Source organism: Chanodichthys erythropterus, chromosome 7 (genome assembly GCF_024489055.1).
Source record: "Chanodichthys erythropterus isolate Z2021 chromosome 7, ASM2448905v1, whole genome shotgun sequence".
In the NCBI taxonomy this organism is placed as follows: domain Eukaryota; kingdom Metazoa; phylum Chordata; class Actinopteri; order Cypriniformes; family Xenocyprididae; genus Chanodichthys; species Chanodichthys erythropterus.
Genome location: NC_090227.1, coordinates 35,050,920 through 35,072,910, shown reverse-complemented (window position 1 = coordinate 35,072,910; position 21,991 = coordinate 35,050,920). Strand labels below are relative to the sequence as shown.

The 21,991-nt window shown below is 37.4% G+C and overlaps 3 protein-coding genes across 5 annotated transcripts; 1 reads left to right on the top strand and 2 right to left on the bottom strand.

Moving 5' to 3' along the window:
- Window positions 1-636: 636 nt before the first annotated feature.
- On the bottom strand, window positions 637-12,202 carry rapsn (receptor-associated protein of the synapse, 43kD). 3 transcript variants are annotated; one of them, XM_067389306.1, is made up of 9 exons: window positions 12,102-12,202; window positions 11,225-11,713; window positions 10,051-10,389; window positions 8,081-8,239; window positions 5,306-5,404; window positions 2,337-2,459; window positions 2,159-2,212; window positions 1,851-2,050; window positions 637-1,778 (listed from the first exon to the last, which is right to left on the bottom strand). In XM_067389306.1, exons 2-9 carry the CDS (start codon window positions 11,447-11,449, stop codon window positions 1,706-1,708), a joined length of 1,272 nt encoding a protein of 423 aa, XP_067245407.1. In that variant the 5' UTR covers window positions 11,450-11,713; window positions 12,102-12,202; the 3' UTR covers window positions 637-1,705. The 3 variants fall into 3 exon arrangements, with proteins under 3 accessions (XP_067245407.1, XP_067245406.1, XP_067245404.1); XM_067389305.1 differs by having other exon boundaries at window positions 11,225-11,958; window positions 12,102-12,171; XM_067389303.1 differs by lacking the exon at window positions 12,102-12,202 and having other exon boundaries at window positions 11,225-12,069.
- Window positions 12,203-13,695: 1,493 nt separating this feature from the next.
- kbtbd4 (kelch repeat and BTB (POZ) domain containing 4) lies at window positions 13,696-19,533 on the bottom strand. The gene is made up of 4 exons (XM_067389301.1): window positions 18,474-19,533; window positions 18,235-18,376; window positions 18,043-18,149; window positions 13,696-16,075 (listed from the first exon to the last, which is right to left on the bottom strand). Exons 1-4 carry the CDS (start codon window positions 18,933-18,935, stop codon window positions 15,215-15,217), a joined length of 1,572 nt encoding a protein of 523 aa, XP_067245402.1. The 5' UTR covers window positions 18,936-19,533; the 3' UTR covers window positions 13,696-15,214.
- A 232-nt stretch (window positions 19,534-19,765) lies between these two features.
- LOC137022832 (protein FAM180B) lies at window positions 19,766-21,828 on the top strand. The gene is made up of 3 exons (XM_067389302.1): window positions 19,766-19,941; window positions 20,329-20,408; window positions 21,383-21,828. The coding sequence occupies exons 1-3, from the start codon at window positions 19,884-19,886 to the stop codon at window positions 21,707-21,709; spliced, it is 465 nt and encodes a 154-aa protein (XP_067245403.1). The 5' UTR covers window positions 19,766-19,883; the 3' UTR covers window positions 21,710-21,828.
- Window positions 21,829-21,991: the final 163 nt, after the last annotated feature.

Sequence of the window (21,991 nt, the reverse complement as noted above, 5' to 3'; positions counted from 1 at the left end):
CTACTGCATAAACATGCAAGTATTGTGAGGGGAAAACGTGGAGAGGTAGTTATGACCTGTATGTAACCAGGAAGTGAAACAGCTTTACACAGCATGCAGAAAGATTAGCTTAGGATAGAAAGAAAAAGTTACTATAAAAATGAAAGTAAGGTAAAAGAGAAATAAATAAGCAGCATTTTTCCATATTGCTCCCATATATAAATCAATTCAACAATTATAAATCTTCATGTCATGTTTAGTGTATTTGCAATAATATATCTGATCACAACCAACATTAAACCTTATACTTGGGGCGAGCATAAGCAAAATGTGTTATATTTTATAAAATATATGTCTAGGGATTTGTTTTATTTGTATTTTATTATTTAGTCGTGGAATAATTAAAGTGGCAAAGAAAAAAGATCCACTTATAAAAATAAGAGTCAAAAGAAATATGCACATGACCTGAACTCCTTAAATGATGAGAAATCAATTTAGCAGTTTAGAGAATTAATGAAAGATTAGAGAATTGTTAGTTAATCATTAATAAATGAATATGAATATTTGTCAGATGATCAAAGAGATTGTTTAAATCGTATATACCGCTTGTGATGTGTAAGAATAATCATATTTTAAAATGATAATATATATATAATATATATATATATAACATTTGGTTGAAAAATTAAATTAAAGTGCCCACAAAGAAATAAGAATAAAAACTAATTTTGGGCCATTTCTGGTTAAACATACTCAAATACTTTAGTGCTATACTGGTTGGACAAAGTATAAACCATTTGTTGATTCAATACAGAGCACATTTTCTTTTGTAAATCTCTGAAGGTTGTAGAAAATAATGGAGACGAAATATAAGGTGATATTAGAAAACTATTCTTCTAACCGCACATCCTATAAATGCATTGTATAAAGAAATAAAGAACTGAATAAAGACTACTTTTCACATTTTGCTGATTCAAAGTAAAAGAAATTCATTCAACTATTATCAGAAACAATGAAGTAATGATGTGTGTACTGTATAGGTTTCTTATTAAAAGACATAAATAATCGTCATATAAATAGTTAACAAAATGCATAATTGGTCAAGTTAATAAGTTGAACACACGCCCCTGTTACTTCAGAATATTAGTTTCAGGAGGCAGTTAGAGACATTTGAGTTTACTACAAGCTCAAAACAAACCTCAAACAAACTCAAACTGAACAGCATGTCTAACACCTTTATCTTTTTCAAATTACACTGATCATAGCATTCATGAATCATTTACACAATCTGAAGAAATTGATAAGGGTTTGAAACTTGCTTAGAAAGTTGTAAATACATGTTTTGTTCTGTTCAGCTGTGATAATATAACAATAATGTCCATTATGAAACCACGTGATATGTAAAGCTCTCACCTCTTTGATGAATATCCTCACTGAGAGGACAGCAACGCCGCATGGTCCAATCAAAGGCAGTTTAATGTTTCTTAACCAATGCAGCATTATAAGATCAGTTCAAAGAAATATCTTCTGTCTCTGTATTGAACTATTAATCCATGTCCTGTCATTCCCACATTATTCCCAGTTGCCATAAAGACAGGATGGAAACACTGGAAAACCTCCTTTTGTCCAGTTAGAAAGCTTCCTGGAAGAAGGCCCCGGAACTTCTGCTCCCAGTCGAGTCACTGTGATGGGATTCAGCTGTTTTGTCCAAGGCAGGAGTGCAATTTCATACAAAACCCAGCTTCATTGATGAACGATGACATTTTGGGCAGCCCTTTGTGCCATTTGTCTGCAGACACCTGTGTGAAGAGAACATAGTGAGTTGTGTAGCTATGAGCTGGTGGCTACAGAGAGTAATAACCAATACATACTTGAGGTGGAAAATGTGAGAGCAGGGCAAGGCCTGCAGCTGCTGGTTCCTCTCTCCGATGGACTCCCCACACATGCCACAGTAGAGCTCCAGCTCTTCCACACACTGCAGGAACTTCACCACCTGCTCCCTCAACTCATCCTGCTGCTCCTTACAGCGGTAGATGCCTTCACACAGGCTGTGCACCTTCAGGATACACAGCTGGAACAGAAGAATAGAGAGATAAGGGTATGTCATTAAAACTCCACTGCCTCTGAAGCAGCGTTGAAAATTAGATGCTTTTCTCTTTTTCTAAAATAGATTCATCACCTTGTTTCCAGTCGCCTCGGCCAGATCATGTGCTCTTTGCATTGAGTCCAGAGCCTGTGAAAGCCATAAATGATAAAGAAAAAATCATTAACGAATTGGCCATTTGAGATTTTTCAGATGTGTCGATCACAAATGGACATCTATCATGAAAACTACACAATCAAATCAAATTCTCGACCTTGTCGTATTCCTTCTGCAGAATCCAGCATTTTCCCACCCCGACGTAGATGGATGCTTGTCCAAGGCGGTTTCCAATCTCTGACATTATGCACATGGAGGACTCGTAGCGAGGGAATGCTTTCTGTATTGAAGGTGAAGAAAAGCAACATTTACAACATGCTTGGTTGAGTGTTCTGCAATAGGAATCCAGGAATAATAGAAAAACATTTGAGATTATGGCTGCCGTAATTAAGTAATTGCAAAAAGTGTTGGTTACAGAATGCATATTTACCATGTTTTTTTTCTTTTCTTTTGCAGCGTTGAACATTGTAGCTAGTTGCAAGACTGTTGTATATTAAAGGGTTAGTTCACCCAAAAATGCAAATTCTTTCATTTGCTGTTCCATATCCGTAAGACCTTCGTTCATCTTCAGAACACAAATTAAGATAGAGGCGTTAAGATAGTGATGTAGTGGCGTAGCAGACGGGCACACAGGGCACGCACAGCGGGGGAGGCCCCGCGATAACCCGGGTTGCGTCAACAGACGATGATCACGTACAGACAATAGCCAGAGATATTGTCAAAAGCATCAAATATTGGCAATATAAACATGATTTGGCATTTCCAATTAATGTAGGCCTTTTACATTCTTCTGGTCTATTATTATTACTACAAACCCGATTCCAAAAAAGTTGGGACACTGTACAAATTGTGAATAAAAAAGAATTGCAATAATTTACAAATCTCATAAACTTATATTTTATTCACAATAGAATATAGATAACATATCAAATGTTGAAAGTGAGACATTTTGAAATGTCATGCCAAATATTGGCTCATTTTGGATTTCATGAGAGCTACACATTCCAAAAAAGTTGGGACAGGTAGCAATAAGAGGCCGGAAAAGTTAAATGTGCATATAAGGAACAGCTGGAGGACCAATTTGCAACTTATTAGGTCAACTGGCAGAGGATCACCAATTCCCCCAATGCTGCGGCGAAAAATAGTGGAGCAATATCAGAAAAGAGCTTCTCAGAGAAAAATTGCAAAGAGTTTGAAGTTATCATCATCTACAGAGCATAACATCATCCAAAGATTCAGAGAATCTGGAACAATCTCTGTGCGTAAGGGTCAAGGCCGGAAAACCATACTGGATGCCCGTGATCTTCAGGCCCTTAGACGGCAGTGCATCACATACAGGAATGCTATTGTTATGGAAATCACAACATGGGCTCAGGAATACTTCCAGAAAACATTGTCGGTGAACACAATCCACCGTGCCATTCGCCATTACCGGCTAAAACTCTATAGGTCAAAAAACAAGCCATATCTAAACATGATCCAGAAGCGCAGGCGTTTTCTCTGGGCCAAGGCTCATTTAAAATGGACTGTGGCAAAGTGGAAAACTGTTCTGTGGTCAGACAAATCAAAATTTTAAGTTATTTTTGGAAAACTGGGACGCCATGTCATCCGGACTAAAGTTGTTATCAGCGCTCAGTTCAGAAGCCTGCATCTCTGATGGTATGGGGTTGCATGAGTGCGTGTGGCATGGGCAGCTTACACATCTGGAAAGGCACCATCAATGCTGAAAGGTATATCCAAGTTCTAGATCAACATATGCTCCCATCCAGACGTCGTCTCTTTCAGGGAAGACCTTGCATTTTCCAACATGACAATGCCAGACCACACACTGCATCAATTACAACATCATGGCTGTGTAGAAGAAGGATCCGGATACTGAAATGGCCAGCCTGCAGTCCAGATCTTTCACCCATAGAAAACATTTGGCGCATCATAAAGATGAAGACGCGGCAAAGAAGACCTAAGACAACTGAGCAACTAGAAGCCTGTATTAGACAAGAATGGGACAACATTCCTATTCCTAAACTTGAGCAACTTGTCGTCTCAGTCCACAGACGTTTGCAGACTGTTATAAAAAGAAGAGGGGATGCCACACAGTGGTGAACATGGCCTTGTCCCAACTTTTTTGAGATGTGTTGATGCCATGAAATTTAAAATCAACTTATTTTTCCCTTAAAATGATACATTTTCTCAGTTTAAACATTTGATATGTCATCTATGTTGTATTCTGAATAAAATATTGAAATTTGAAACTTCCACATCATTGCGTTCGGTTTTTATTCTCAATTTGTACAGTGTCCCAACTTTTTTGGAATGGGGTTTGTATTAGGTTAGGCTAATTAGGTTAGATTCCCCTTCTTAGTTTAAAAGGGAAAGATTTACAATATTGTGTTCAGCACTTCCAGGTTCTATGTCAGAACACCAGTTTAGTATTGGCCGACGCTGTACACGAGAGCAGCACGACGCATGCGTGTGATGTTGATACAGGAGCCGGCCAATAATGAGACGGCGTTCTGACGTAGAAACCAGAAGTGCTGCATTGTCTATACAACATAAACAGCATAGGAAACTGACAGGGAAGAGATGAATTTGTTGAATAAAGTTATTTTTGTTTCGTTTTTGCGCATAAAATTAAGGTTGAACCACTGTAGTCACGTTGACTACTTTAACAATGTCTTTTCCACCTTTTTAGGCCTTGAAAGTGGAAATTAAATTGCTGTCTATGGAGAAGTCAGACAGCTCTCGCATTTCATCAAAAATATCTTCATTTGTGTTCTGAAGATGAACAAAGGTCTTACGGGTTTGGTATGACATGAGGGTAATTATGACAGAAATTTCATTTTTGGGTGAACTAGCCATTTAATGTAAATTCCATGAATCAACATTAACTAATCATGATTATAATATAAAAGGAAATAAATGACAATTATGATTTTAGTCATAACCGTAAAGCACAATTCTCCAATAATGTGTAAGTGGGACAGTGAAAAAAATTGTTTGAAAATTATGTGCTAAATGCACTAGTCATTTTCACCAGGATCCCTAACAATGATATCCAATGTGATATTAAGGATAAAAATAAATGCTAGCAATATACTGGAAAGAAAGGGATTGCATTAAACTTACATCAACATCTTTCTGACAGCGATGAATATCAGCAAAGTTAAGCAGACACAATGCCTGAAGAGGTCGATCTCCATGCTGCAGTGCGATCTTCATTGATTCCTGAGAGACATAAAATATTTTACAATATTAAGGAATCATTTATGCATATTGTTCTCCAGAGTTTCACAAATACTGTAGCATGTAGGTTTATATTTTTCTTTACAACATCATTTGCTTTTGCATGCTTGTTTTTACTCCTTTCAAGTATATTGCTTTACATATTTTTGTAACCCATAATAAGAACAGCTCCACATTGCACATATTGCACATACAGTACAGTATACAGTTTAAGTAAGCATAAAGTTAATCTTGCTGTCACTTCCATTTACGACAGACAATATATCCTCCCTCAGACATTCCCCCAGGTGGCTCAAATGTCCCACCATCAGATGTTCTTTGGCTTCACATATTACCTCGAAATTATGTAATCACATTGGGCCTTGTTTATAAAACGTGCGTATAGTTATAGTTACACAATTTAAATTGTTTTACTGTATTTTGATCAAATAAATGCAGCCTTGGTGAACATAAGAGACTTATTTCAAAAATCTTAATTACTCCAAACTTTTGACCTGTAGTATGTGCCAACAGACCCCATACACAATCGAAAAGTTGCGTGACAGCTGGAAGAGAGCCTGCATTAATCCCCACTGTTAGACGTCAGTAAATCACTGCTGCAGACAGCACATTGTAACGCTCACAGTCCAAAGCAATGACTGGCTGGGATATTTCTCTCCTTGTCATTAGCGAGGGGCTAAGTGTAAGCTCTGCTCTTCATTAACACTCCACTCAGACGGCACCTCAGCAGGATGGACTCTCGACTGGCGTATTTTTATCAGCCATAGTAAAGGGGGCTGGCACAAATAGTCCTACAAATAGCTGCACCTGTCAGTTGTGCCATGGGCCGAGCAGCAGAAATTCAGAGGCCAGGGTTACGCCAAGGGGACTGATAAATATGATCAACATGCGGCATCCTGGGGGATTAAGATGTTGCCTTAAATTTGTCCAGGTGACCATTGACACAAACTGCCATATTTGTAAGTTTATGATGCAATACAACATAAATACACATGCTAAATGTATATTTTAAGAGCAAAGTGTTTAATTTTTACAAAATATAACTGGCAGCTGAGGTTGCCTAAATAATTCTGTAAAAAATACAGTAAAATGTAAAGATATTTACAGAACAACCTGTACACTTCACAATTTAAAATTGTAATTTACAAAATATATAAATGAATTAAATTGGTAAATCCAACATCCCTTTTCTGCTGAATTAAGGTCATGCTGCTACTAAAAGCAGTTTTGTACTTTTTACTTAAACTGACTTTCACCATAACACTGGGGGTAAAGAGAAAACCACATTTTAAAGTTCATCACAAGTAACGTTTCCACAAACTGAGGTAAACTGAGGTAAATACTAATATATAGAAGGTGTCATGCATACAAATGCAAAACTCTATCATGGTAACAAGCAACACCTAATGCAATAAACATTCATTAACCCTCTGGTGCTCTTCAGAAATTTGACAGAAAATGTTACGTTTTTTTTCTTCAAATATTTTACTTCATCACGATGCTACGAAACTTGCTAAAGGTTTTGCCACTTGCTTTGTGAACACTATGTGAACACACACACACAAATCACAAATCATGGACATGATTTGAAAAGGTTAAATAAAAAAATAGTCACTCTCATAATCCTTGCGGTCAAAATGATCGCATTGGAAATACATAAGAAACTAATTTCATCTAGTGGAAACTTTTGGTACTGCACCCAAACAAAATCTTACAAAAAGCTCATTTTTTGAGATATCAAGCTCAAATTTGAAACCTTGTTTAGATTTTTGGCTTTGATTTTCTCACAGTTTTAGAGTAAAACATGTTTTTGGAAAATATGTAGTTCATAAAAAGTGAAAATAGTATTTTTGTGCATTTTTCATAACAATAAATGTAAAATTTTATAAAGTCTATGCTCAAAAAGTGAAGAAATGGATTATAACTACACTATAAATATAATTTATTTAACATTATCGAACTAAAATAAATATGGTACATTCATTTCATTAAAATAAAAATAAAAAAATCTGTAAATTTTGACCGCCACATGAAGCGCACAAGAGGGTTAAACAACATAAGATGTAACATAAAACCCTACTGTACATAAAAGAAGAAGAAAATAACCCTCAAATGTGAAGTGTCACACAGGGAATTCTGGTAATGTCAATATATGCTTTTTCACTGTAAATTATAAGATGATTTGTTCTTTTTACTTCCAAAAATGGTACATTTAACAGTATTTTACTGTAAAATGACAAAATGTATTATTTTTACCCCTATATAGTATGGACATTTACTGTTAACTAATTAACAGGTTTTACTCTCACACTTGTACAGTCTTTTACAGTTAAAATTACGGTAACACTTTAGTATAGGTAACACAAACTATTAACTACGACTTTTCCCTCAATAAACTCCTAATTTACTGATTATTAATAGTTAGTAAGATAGTTGTTAAGTTTAGGTATTGTTTAGGTATATGTGCTTAATAAGTACTAATAAATATCCAATATTCTAGTAATATGCATGCTAATAAGCAACTAGATAAAAGACCCTAAAATAAAGTGTTGCCAAAATTACAATTATTGTTTACAGTGTATGTTATAAAAAGCCTGCACGTACATTACTAATTTAAAAATGGTTGATGTGACATAAAATCATAATAAATATTTGTACCTCACAGCATTCCATTGCATCCGGTAAGCGCATCAGCTTCCTGTAGGCCACTGACATATGGTACTGGCTCATGGCACGGTACTTTAGACTCCACCCTTTACCATAGTCATTCACCAGTTCAGCTGCTTTGCAAGGAAAGAAGAGTGCTTTCTCATAATCCTGCAACAGCACAAAATATGCAGATAAGGACACTTATTAGGAGCATAAAACAAGCCGTACATAATTATTAGGAATTATTAGGAATTCATCAATTATATAAACTTATAACATTTAAAAGAATGTTGATTTAAAACAGCAACCACATACTAGTAACTTCTGCAAACTGATAAACATAAAATGAGATATTTCAAGTCATGAATACATGAATAAATTTAAATAAATATGATTATCAAAGAGTGTGTAAGTGAGAATGCTCAAAGCAAGCAAGCACTCAAAGCTGATCATTTCCCCTGTGGCAGGGAGATTGAACTCTGCCACAGCTAAAAGGAGCTGTCTTATTATTGCTCCTAGTAGCGCTTACATTCTCTGCATGCCTCTTCATCACATACATATTACAGCAGGCCTTCCTGGGAATCCAGGGGATTTGCTCTCTTTAAATCTGTGGTGTCAAGGTGAGTACAAATGCCTATATCTAGCCAAACCTACTTTGTCTGACTTGCAATTGGATACACTGTACATAACATGTAGGCAGTTTGTTAGTCATGCTTACTACTCTGTCAGTGAAATAGAACATACATTATACAGTGATGCTGGTAGACATACACTACTGTTCAAAAGTTGTTGTTTTTAAAGAAATTAATACAGCAAGAACGTGTTAAAGACATTTACATTGTCATAAAAGATTTCTATTTTGAATAAATGCTGTTCTGTTGAACTATATTCATGAAATCATCCTGGAAAAAATATATTGCAGTTTCCATATCAACATTTTCAACATTGATAATAAAAGGAAGAGTTTCTTGAGCTCCAAATCAGCATATTAGAACGATTTCTGGAGGATCATGTCACATTGAACACTGGAGTAATGATGCTGAAAATTCAGATTTACCATCACAGGAATTTATTGTTAAATTGTAATATTTCACAATATTACTGTTCTACTGTATTTTTTGATCAAATAATTGTTGTGCATAAGAAACTTTTGGACAGTAGTATACACTACCAGTCAAACATTTAGACACGCTTGAATGAATTTATGCCTCCCATGATCTCCAAAACCTGATCTAAAGGCTAGATTGTGGATGATAATGATTTTCTATACATTATTTATTTAAATAGATTTAGTTTTAATTTATAAGTGTATAGTGAAGGAAAAGTAGCCATCACAGTCCAGCAGTCTTGTGAACTCCTGCAACACGGTTTAAAAGCATCCCAGAATGCACCTCATGAAGTTAAAAGAATGTGTGACATTTTAAAGATGCTTATATATATATATATATATATATATATATATATATATATATATATATATATATATATACATTGAACATTTCATTCATTAATACAGTTCATTCACTATAGTTTAAAAAATGGTAATAAAATATGACAAGATCTCAGAGTTAAACTGTGTCAGAAAAAAATATCTTAATTATGTCAGATAACACTTAAGCAAAACATGGTCAGGTCAAAGTGTCTGAATAATTTTTGGTTCCAAATTTGTATCAATTTTACTGGTAGTCCACTGAATGAAGAATTTTTTGGGTATAATATGTCACAGTTTACTTTATTTTGTTATCCTCACTTACATAAATGAACTATAGTGTCCTGCACCCACTAGTAAAAAAATATAGAAAATGACTCATATATATATATATATATATATATTTTTTTTTTTTTTTTTTTTTTTTTTTTGACTCCATAATGTCCAAACACCCATTGACTTTACTATTATACTAAAATGTGTAAAATAGTAATAATAAAAATAAGTAGATGTGCCACAAGCAAAATACAATGATAAAAAGCAGTGATACCTTAAGCTGGATGTAGAAGTTGCCCAAACTGCAGCAGACCCTGCACTCCAGCATCTTATCATCATTGTTGTGAGCGTATCGCAGGGCCTTCTCGTAGCTCACTAAGGCCTTTTGGAAAACGCTAAGGCCCAGGTAGGCATTGCCCATGCTCAAACACACTTGCCCATTGAGCTGTAGGCTAACTGTGGTGCCCTGCATGTTTAAGCAGGTCTCACAATATGAGACTGTCTTCTGGAATTCACAAAGCTTCTCATTGCTGCGTGCCAGGTTCAGGTAACCCTCCGTCAGGTAGTCAGGGTCCTCCATCTCTCTGGCTGTGTTTATCTGAGCTAGGGAGTACTGATCGATGGTTGCATGTACATGGGGACAGAAAACAATAGAAAATTACTAAAATTATTTTATAGGAGTCTAAAATTGACAGATAGTTAAAAGCCCGTTCAGGTGTTCCCCATAGGGCGACACGAATCCTGTTGCAACCGGATATAGTTCTAGACAAGACAATATACTCCTGTTAAAATGGTCTTCATACCACAACACATCAATAGTACATATCAAGCATACTTTAATGTTATTATGTGAGAGCTACAGTTGTTTAAACACATCATAGTGCAAATGAAGTCTTTGCTGAACTTGGGAAAGCAGGTCCCTCTGCAAGGAGGTTTATGTCAACAAGATGCTCGGTGCTGAGGATCATATTGCATGTGGCTCTCCTTACCTTCCACGTAACTATGGAAGTTATATATTATATGCATGTTCCGCATTGGTATATATATATCAGTATGTCAGAAATCAGGTTACAAGCAAATTAGTGCAAATCACGTCTAAGTGTGTGTGTTTATCAATTTTTTACCAGATATCAATGTTTTAAGTTATTCCAAACCGGTCTTTATTTCTTCTGTGGAACACAAAAAAGTGCTTTTTTATCCATACAATGAAAGTCAATGGGATCCAATTTTGTTTTCGACCCAATTTGACTTTCATTATATGGATAAAAATATGGTGAATATTTTGTGTTCCACAGAAGTCATACAATGAACGATGCCTTCATTTAAATGCTCCTTTTAACAGTTTACTCCACATGACAGTAAATGGAATATACATATGAATCAACTTTTTTGGCAAACTGAACATCAAGGTACGAGAGCAGGAGGACTGTTGTAAAAGTGGCTCTTACCTGTAGCATCTCTTTGTATTTCCCCATTTCTGAATGTGCTGTGATCAGACACCCTAAAACTCGAAACTTCCCCCCAGGGTCAGATGTCTTCCTTAACACTTTCATCCAGACATATAAAGCCTTTTCTGTGTCATTCGACTGGTAGAGCTTCAGTCCCTTCTCAATCTGTTGTTTGGTTTGGTCCTGACCCATTTCTGCTACAAAGTCCCTCATAAAAAGAACCATCCGTTTGGCTCTTCGGCCGTCTGGGGAAGTGCAAGCGTGCAATTTTTTGTCTTTCACCCGTCAAATCCACCCCAGAGATCTGCACCCACTTGCTTCGCTGATCCACAACTCTCAGCTTTGGGTGCAAAGAGATGTTGAAGAAACTGGATCCACAGCTTGCAAGGTCTTCAGAGTACAGATCCCCATTGCTCATCACTTTGAAAGCACTTCATATGAATGACAAAATCATGATCTCTTTTGACGTTAAAGACCCAACCTCAGTCCCTTTGGAAAAAAAGTTGAAGGAAAAAAATGTGACGCTAAAGAAATAAGTCTCAATCCAAGGTGCTGGCAATGATCTCCCAGAATATCTAGTCCCTCCACACCCGAGGAGGAGGAATTCTCTGTACCCTCACCCCCTACAAACCACCCCTTCATCTTTCTCCTCCCTCCCACTGCAGTGCTGGCGCTACAACAGATGGCCTTGTCACTCTGGACCATGTGTCCCTGCTGGAATCCAGCTTCAGCCTCTGAAAAGAGCCAAGGTCACAAAAGACACTTATCCGCCGATCTTCATATCAAGAGTAGTGCTGTTCACCTCCACATCCACACACCCTTAAGAGGCTCAAGCACCACAACTATGAATGACCCTTAAGAAAAAAAAACAACTTACGGAAACATTCAGTCCCGAGCTACGGCAGAGGTTTGGACATCATGTGAACAAGTCTAAAAACAGCCAGATATTTCACAACGGTGAAGCAGAGCGAGTCAAATGCTCCTCATAGAGAGTGGCAGTTCCTGTGGGTGGGCCTTGTTAAGCCGCTTGGTGTGCCACCTCCCAGCCCCCCAGCCTTGGTGTCAGCAACTGATGCTTAGAATAGTTCACAAAGTCTGACATGGTATTTGTCTTGAGTTACAGTACCGCTGCTTCTTGAAAAACATCAATGGGATCGAATTGTCGGGTTCTCAACTGAACCTGGCTTTCTTCGGCCCTTCCTACCCCCTTTACACCCAGCTTCATGGAGACAAATTGGGAGTATTTACTACCTTGCCATTCACAAGATGGTTTATCTCTCCAAAGATAACCGTCTGGTGGTTGTAAGTCACGTCTTTGTTATAGCACAATTCCTGAAATGCTAACACGCTGTCTTAGCATGTTTTGGGGAACGTAATGCGTAGAATTTATAATAGTCAATATGTAAATATAAGTTTGAAAGCACAGCAATACAAGTATTTATTTTAAACGATACAAGTCTGTTTTAAAATGGCGAAGAAAAAAAACATCTTTTATTTTTAGTTTTTGGTGTTAATGTGTGTAATGTTGCTGTTAGAGCATAAACAACATCTGCAAAGTTACAATGCTCAAAGTTCAATGCAAAAGGAGATATTTTCTTTTAAAAAAATTGGTTTTTATGGACTAAAACAAACGGCTGGTAGGGACTACAATGAGATTCTTCCAGGGTTGGTGATCACAAACCCCAAAATTTACTTAAACCCTGCCCGCGAGAACACATTACAAAGGGGGTGAGGCCATTTTGGGCTGCTTTAGAGAAGACGAAGAGTTGTTGTAGTAGAGTGTTGTTACCATGCCGTCTTTTTTCGCCGGACTGCTTCACAAACGAGGGTCAATTCAATTCTGGATTTGCCCAAAAGATTAAAATGACAGCACGTGCTAGTCGATGAGTTGAATCAACTCCACATCAACTACATACATTTATCCACTAACCATTCAGAAATGTCCAGTTTTATTCTAAAAGTTGTAACTTCGTCCTGAGTCTCTCCATCAGTGTCGACTCCGGTTTGAACAATGTAATGCTGAACACCATTACTGACAATCGTCATTTTGGCTGCGTGAGATTCTCCGTCTTTGTTGTTGTTGAGCAACTGAAGTGCGAGCTGTTAAAGCTCCGCCCTCTTCTGGAAAGGGGGCCGGGAGCAGCAGCTCATTTGCATTTAAAGTGACACACACAAAAATGGCATGTTTTTGCTCACACCCAAATAGGGGCAAATTTGACATCCTATAAAAAAATGATACATGGGGTATTTTGAGCTGAAACTTCACAGACACATTCTGGGTGGTGACACCAGAGACTTAAAGAGATAGTTAACCAAAAAACGAAAATTCTGTCACACTTGTGTGACTTACTTTCTTCTGTGAAACACAAAATACGATATTTTGAAAAACATTTCATAACCGCATTGGACCCCATTGATTTTCACTATATGGCCAAAAATGACTTGTATGGCCATGTTCAGACTGCAGGCAAATTAGATTTTTTCCTCAAATAAGATCTTTTCAGGCAGACTGTCCGCACTAGTAATTGCAAGTGATCAAATAAGATTGGTGTGTCCAGACTCCAGACATAACCAACCTATCTGCATCCTATGTTGCTTTGGTAAGGACGTAGGCGTACCCACATGACGAGGCTTTCAAAACTGATGCAAGAAAAATGGATCTGCATCATCTCCCTCTCTAAATAAGCACCCTGTCCAGTTGTGGTGCATAATTGCTCTGTCGCACATGAAAAAATCAGGAAAGGAGGAGACAGGTATATATTGTGATGTTCCGTGCCATAGTCACAGCCGAAATCTTTGGACATAAATGCTGGCATTGCAGCTGGCCATTTTCCATAGAATACAGAGAGTACAGACTGAGATGCATCTGTAGATTTCATGTTTTTTTGCTGTCCAGGCTTTCAAAAACTCATTTGGATATACAAAATCTGATTTTTGCTGACATTCTTCAAAATATCTTCTTTTCTGTTCTGCAGAAGAAATAGTCATACAGGTTTGGTAGATCACAAAGGTGAGAGTGATATCATAACTGTTAGGCAAAGGGGGAAAATATGAAACAAGTAACTTATTTTTGCCTTTTAATTCAAGAGAAAAGTTGACCAAAAGTACAGAGTTGAACAACACAGATTAACTATGACTTCAAAAGTCAAATAAGTCATTTTAAGTAACAATATTTTGAACCAACCCCAAAAGGTCGACACGAATATGCTAACCTATGTCTCTGGCAGATGTAAAATGGACTGCATCTTCATATACTGCATGAAGAGAATGTAGTAAAATGTAAACAGTTAAGGTGGAACCTGACCCAATTTAAAGTTCCTATACAGTCATAAACCAGAACAGGGGATCTGAGATGACAATGGAGAAATTAGCATCAGTAAGAGAGTGACAAACTTTCATTATGAATGTTATTTAAATGCCCCATGACAGTGGTACTAAAATACTTTTATCAATATTCTTGAGGATGTTTTGCATTGTTAATCTGAGAACATTTCCTTGTGTTCAGCATACCTTGGCAGACATTTGAAAGACACCATACAGTATATTGCACACTATCACTCATTTAAGGGTAGTTATGATATCCATTTCACAGCTGTATACATATTCAACTAATACAGTAAATGGTGTGTACAATTTAGTCCTTGTGGCATTAGATTAAAGAAATGTGTTTCGGAATGTTAATGGTTTAAAAAGTAAAAATTCAAACAAATTTCTTTTGAAATCCAAATGAAATCAACTGAGCATGTTGGAAGGTTTTGCTAAATCTTGACAAACTACCATGGTCAACTGCAAATGACACTGCAAGTACTGACAAACATCACGTTACATTTGGCCTTCATTAACACTTTACGGTGTCCTACTGTGTAACACTTCACATGACATTATAAAGCATGTACCACTGTATCACAGTAACAACTTTTACATGACTGTTGTCTATTAAAATCACCATAGTACATTTTTATCATGGTCCTATGCATTACGTAAAACATCTCAGGCCAAAACAAACTGCCAGTTTGTAAGAAGGATTTTGATTCCCTTGATTACCGAGACCACCGACGTGGCAGGGTTCAATTTCAAAGTGTTTGCATCACCTTTCTTGCATTTATCCCTAAAAACGTAAATGCAGCCATTGCAGCTGGCAACTTTCCATAGAGACGGCACGCAGCTCCACACTTCAGGGAAGCGCAGTCGGGTGAAGCTGTCCAGCAGTGGGTTATAGCACACCAGAGAGTCGCCCTCTGCCACCACAAATATAAGGTCCTTATGAGCGGTGGCATGCATGCATCCGGCAAAAGGCAGCATGTAGGGCTTGGTTTGACACCTCTGTGTGGCCGTGTCGAAGCATTGGATAAGGCGAGAAGGTTTGGTAAAGAAGTCCATGTCATTTTCCTCCCCACCCAAAAGGTAAATGGTGCCTCCCAAATTGACTCCGGCTGCACCCGACACGGCTGTGTCTAGTTGAGTGGTCTCTTTCCATATGTTGTCCTGTACTGTATAGCAAATGACAGCGTTGGAGAGAGTGTCCTGAAGGGTCTTGCCTCCCAACGAGTATATGGCATCCTCTGTGGACACAGAAACTAACGTGTGGTGGAGGCGGTCCCGAGGCAGAGGGGCGCAGCGCTCCCAGTCCATAGTGTGCATGTTGCATTTCCACATGCGACGTGGTATGGAGCCCCCGACAACATATAGATCAGCCCCATGCTTGCAGGCAGCCGTGATCTGGTGACACAGGCTGTTCTGGCCGCTCACACTGATGGCGTCGTCCTCATCGCAATGAAGAGACACCGCCAGTGAGTGTGTGCGTGTGTCTTCTTTCCCAATTAGGTATATGTGCACTTTTTCACCAATCTCCTAAATCACAACAAAGCCAAAAATGAGCATGCGGGCAATACAGTACCTATAAACAACAGTTGGTTGTGAATTCTGCTTGTCAACATTTTAAACTGGTTAGATAGGCATCTAGATGGTTAACATAGATGAGGTTTTCTGGACATTGCAAGAATGACTTCTGATAGTAGCACAAGAAGGAAAATGTATTTCTGTCATGACAACTCTCGGAGTGTTTGGCATGGTAATGGGTATGACAATGTTGATATGTTTGGTCTTGGCAAAATAGATCTGCTGCGCTGCTGCTGCAGAGCAAGTACAGGACTTGCTACTGCCAATACACAACACACTACTGAGAGCAAGCATACTGCTGCTGTACAATAGAGTACATGAATTACCTGTAGCAGATCTATACAGGTGGAGCTGGGGAAGGTGGAGGGTTTCTGAAAGCGTGCTGCACTGCTAAAGCAAATGCTAACTCATGTATTTGAAGACTGAGCATGCAAGCTCATTGGCTACTAATACAGCAGGAACCAATCATCTGTGTCCTATAGATAATGATGTGATTACGAGCAGTTGAGTTAAAGGACCTATTAGCCTGCGCCATCTAGAGTTCATGACAGAACTTTGTATTAAAATGACAATTAAAAGTCAAAAGTGCTTTTCCTTTAAAGTTTCCTTTATAATTATATTAACTGTATAATTTCCATCTATAATTGCAAATTCTCTTTGCAAAGAAAAATTATAAATTGAAAAAAAAAAAAAAAAAACTTGTTAGAAAATATATAATAAAAATCAAGGGCATTGCATTAAGTTGGTTTTCCTCATATCTTAATTACTTTAATAGCTTTTTCTATCAGTATTCATAATCACTCATCTTCTACACTGATTACATGTGGCTTCGGAGCATTATGAATATTTTGTGTCGAATCTGCTGTTCGGAGCGCCAAAGTCACGTGATTTCAGCAGTTTGGCGGTTTGACACGCGATCTGAATCATGATTTGACACACTGATTCATTTGTGCTCCGAAGCTTCATGAAGCATTGTTTTGAAATCGGCCATCACTAAATAAGCCGTTATTTTGTTTTTTTTGGCGCACCAAAAATATTCTCGTCGCTTTATAATATTAATATTGAACCACTGTACTCACATTAACTGATTTAAATATGTTTTTAGTACATTTATGGATCTTGAGAGAGGAAATGTCATTGCTGGCTATGCAGGCCTCACTGAGCCATCGGATTTCAACTAAAATATCTTAATAAAGTATCAAAGTATCAAATATCTTTGTGTTCCGAAGATTAACGAAGGTCTTACGGGTGTGGAACGGCATGAGGGTGAGTAATTAATGACAGAATTTTCATTTTTGGGTGAACTAACCCTTTAATTCTGGTTTTATACTGTATTTCTTCTTGATTGTACAGGACTTTTGTACATTTGTTGTTTTTAAATGTGCTTTATAGAAAAACTTGAACTTGATAAACAATTTTTTTTTTATATTAAAATATATGTTAAACATGCAAATAATATACATTTAAAATGACATGTAAATATATAAAATTTAAATTAATTTCAATTGAATTTATATTTGTTTGTGTTAGGGTCAGTGCACATTTTTGGAAGGCAGGTGGCAATCTTAACTACTGACCTGACTGAGCCAGCAAAAAAATTACAAATAAATGCCTACAGTTGAGCCCTGGATATATTTTCATCTGAAGAATATAGAACAGGGGTGGTGAACTCCTGTCCTAGCGAGCCACAGTCCTGCAGAGTCTTGCTTCAACCATAATCAAACACACCAAGCTAATCAAAGTCTTAAGGGTTACTAGGAAGCTACAAGCAGGTGAGTTTTTATCAGGGTTGGAGCTAAACTCTGCAGGACTGTGTTCTCCACCCCTGATATAGAATATCAATACAGCATTGTGAGGTAAAATATTGCATAAAATACTGTGAAATGCCTTTTTTTCCCCAACTCCTAATCATCACTAACCTTAAGGCTGTCTAGAAGCATATCAGAATACTCCTCTCGCTCGACTTTGTTGTGATTTATCCAAGATCCAATAGCAGCAGTTGGATTTTGTGAGCTTGGCACACCATCTGCAAATTACACACACAAGTTAACATCATCTCTGACTCTTTCTAATCTCAGACTCTCATATAAAGTGAAACCAATTTCATTCACCTTTAATGATATCTATGAGAAGACACAAAGGCATGTTCAGGAACTCATCTGTCTGGTGCAGCTGAACCAGGTGAATCTTTGCACAGTGCTTGGCAGCCGTATACAACTCCTGGTCGCTGTGTCTATCCGCCAACCACATAATCTGAAAGAAAGAGTGGTCAAAAGTTTCCTACTGATTCAGCCGACCTTAATCAAAGCGTTTTTGTGTATGCATTATTAATAAAAACTGAAGGTTTCACCTGCAGGCAATTCTTAACATCCACAGTTCGAGATAGGAAGCGAGAGCACTCCTCAAAGAGGGCAGTGAGCTGATACATATCAGCCATTTCATAGGTGTCCTGCAGGTCTTCAACCTTTAATTTTATCGTTCCATGGTAGATGTAGTCCACCAGCGACTGGAAGACAGGTGCACTGACGTCCTTCAGCTCAATATTACGATCATAAGCTTCTCTAAGGTTAGAGGTGAACATGGATCTGAAGAAGCTGCTTTGTGCCGAGAGCACCAGACGGTGAAGCTGGAACTGTTTGCTGTCCACAGTGACGATGACGTCTGCAAACAGACCATCCTCCAGACACAAGTCCATGATGCTCTTCACAACACGGCTGGAATGGGAGCGATCGGTGAAGGTGTAGCCCTGGAAGTAGTTTTCATCCCCTGATGGACCTCCAACACTGTAACCCCCGTCCTCACCAGACTCCATGGCACCTTAAATCTAAAGCAGCTTCACCTGAACACTAGATGAATGACTTACTGTGTCAGCTGTGTCTCAGATGGTTGCATTCATGTAGCTTTAATTGTTGACTGGCAGGCTGGGGTTTGCCTTGGGATATAACTCTATCTAGGCTCTAAAATAACTGACAGATTGATGTAAAGCCACATGTAGCATTCTTTATGAAGGAATCTGCTGCTTACTATCTACAAAAACAATATTTCATGCAGATTAAGAAGACGTTCATGGGTGATTTTGCATGTATACGACCGTTCCACCAGTTCAAAACATGAAACTGAGCGGCTAGGTATTCAAATAAGCGTCAAATTTGACTGAGCAATTTGCTACCCAAATTATGTCCATCTATGGTAAACTGGCCAGCTATGTAGCTAATGCTAACATAAGCCATCTAGATAAGGGCCTATTTAACTTTTACCATCCTAATCAAACGCAGCAGTAGACAGCACATGCGCATTCAGATAATATTATTTATTAATATTATTTATAAATGTTAATATAAATCTTTGCCATACCAGAAGACTGCTTGTAAAAGTCAGCCCTAGGAAGTAAACAGCACATTTCTTCGTATTGACGTCACCGCGCGTTTACGTGCCTCTCTGCTGCCACCGTGTGTTGGAGGACTGTCATTGCACTGCATAAAAAAGTATTTATTTAAAAAGTATGCTGAAGTAACTTTTCTTTTCATTAAGATTAATTAGCCTATATAACATAATCTATTTAGTATTTGCAATAAAAAATTAAATTATTATAAGTCGCTATCTTTTGTAGTCAAATTTATTGCTCTCCCGGTTTGGCTCAAATTGTCTTTTTCCGCAGGTGGAAAAATGCGACGCACTCAGGAATTCTGTTTTTTTGTGGAGCTAAACGGATGACGACTGAAAGCTGCGTGAATCAAGAGCAATTATATTTTTTGTGGCAATGTTGTTGACTCTGATCAAAGTGGCATGTGTTGTGTTGTGTCTCAGGGAGCCCTCAGGTAAAGACTTTTGATCTTGACGAGACGACATGTGCAGTAAATCTTGTTACTATACAGTTTAATTTTAATCATATATGCTTTTGGTTTTCATTATGATATTGTAGTAGTTGTAGGCTATTTGATTTTTATTATAGCTGTTCCAGTGCTGTTGGAATGTGGCACTGGCAGTTCTGTGGAATGCTGGGCGTGATTCGTGCCAATCATGACGCCAGAACCGAACATTTTCCTACTTTAAATTCCACGAGCACTGTTTAATGCTGAAATCTTTCGTTTTATGTTAATTATACTCACTTTGCCATGGCATTGCTCACATAGCATAACAATTCTTGAACCGCTTAGGCTTGTTTGTCGTACAGTTCAGTAAACTCGTGAGTCTGTGTCATGCAGATGTTTCAGCGGTTCTGCACGGAGGACTGGCAACCCAGGGTTTTATCAGATCTGAAAGTGATGCTAACTTGATGTTTGAGGTAAGAAAATATAACCATACATTACATAAACCATAAAAGTCACAATTCCACCTTACATTAATCGAATTCAATTGTTGTTAAAGGGATAGTTCACCCGAAAATGAAAATTCTGTCATCATTTACTCACCCTCAAGTTGTTCCAAACCTTTGTAAATTTCTTTCTTCTGCTGAACACAAAACAATATATTTTTAAGGATATGGGTAACCAAACAGTTGACTTCTACAGTATGGAAAAAAAATACTATGGAAGTCAATGGGGTTCATCAAATGTTTGGTTACCGACATCCTTCAAAATATCTTCTTTTGTGTTCAGGAGAAGAAATAAATTCATACAGGTTTGGATCAATCAAAATGATGACAGAATTTTCATTTTTGGGTAAACTATCCCTTTAAAACGTTGATTTATGTCACTAGAATGATAAACTTCTTCTTAAATACATTCTGACATGATGATGACCATTTGTTAAAAAGTTTAAAAGTGTTTATTAGTTCACAGAAGCAGAATTATATTCTATAGTTTCTATTTATTAAAAGTTCTCACACTACAGCTAAATGTAAAAATAAATACTATGATTATCTAAATTTTTGATTGAACTATAGGTATAGACAAATACTGAAGAAACAAATCTATGGAGCCCCTAAGGGTTCATGGTGATAGAAATAAAAATTAGATTATATTTGATATTTCAATGCTTTTGCATTCCCCAGAGAAACTTTGTATTTACTTGCAATAATTCTGTGTTCTTCCAAGAAACATTGCATTTGCTTGCAAAACCTTTGCGTTATTTTGTTTAAAAAAGAAAAGAAAAAACCACTGAGTTGGAAGGTAAAACTATATTTCAAGTTTCTCATTTAAATGAACATGGTGAACAAACAGAAGCATTGAGATATTTTTCTTGCATTGCAATTTACCATACAGATGAGCTCACAAAATATATTTTTTACATTCCCATTTTTCTTTTTTTAAATCCTAGTTCTTATGGAGAGGACTGGAGATTGATGTTGACAGTAACGTTGTCATGCGGGATCAAGAAATAGCGTCCATGCGACAAGGTCGAGCTTTCTTATCTCTTATAAACGACAGTATTCCAAAGACTGTGTCTGCAATGGAGAAGTTACTGGCTATGCTGGAAGAGCAAGACAACTCTTTCACTCAAGCCCGTTTTGAGACCCTCATCCTCGGGACTATCTACTCAGCCTACCAGGCCCGAAACCAAAGGCTGGAGTCAGAACAGCAGGACTGGACTGATGTTCTTGGTCGTCTTGCAAATGTTACTTTCGTTCAGCTACGCAAGTCTTAACTAACAATAAACATACCAGTTATTAATGCAACATCCTGATCATTTGTATCTGGCTTATATGACTCATCAAAGTACAGTTTGTAATAAATTCAGATGTCTTTGTTGTCAGTTTGAATTGCTTTGATTTTTTTCACCTTCAACCAAAGCTTATTTTTTGGTTCTGCAAATACAATCATATATTTTGAGCCATATTTTAATACACTCACAAAGACACACAACATTTTTTTAACGTAAAAAAGTACAAAAGTTTATTTTGAACAGAATATACATATTTTAGGCCCT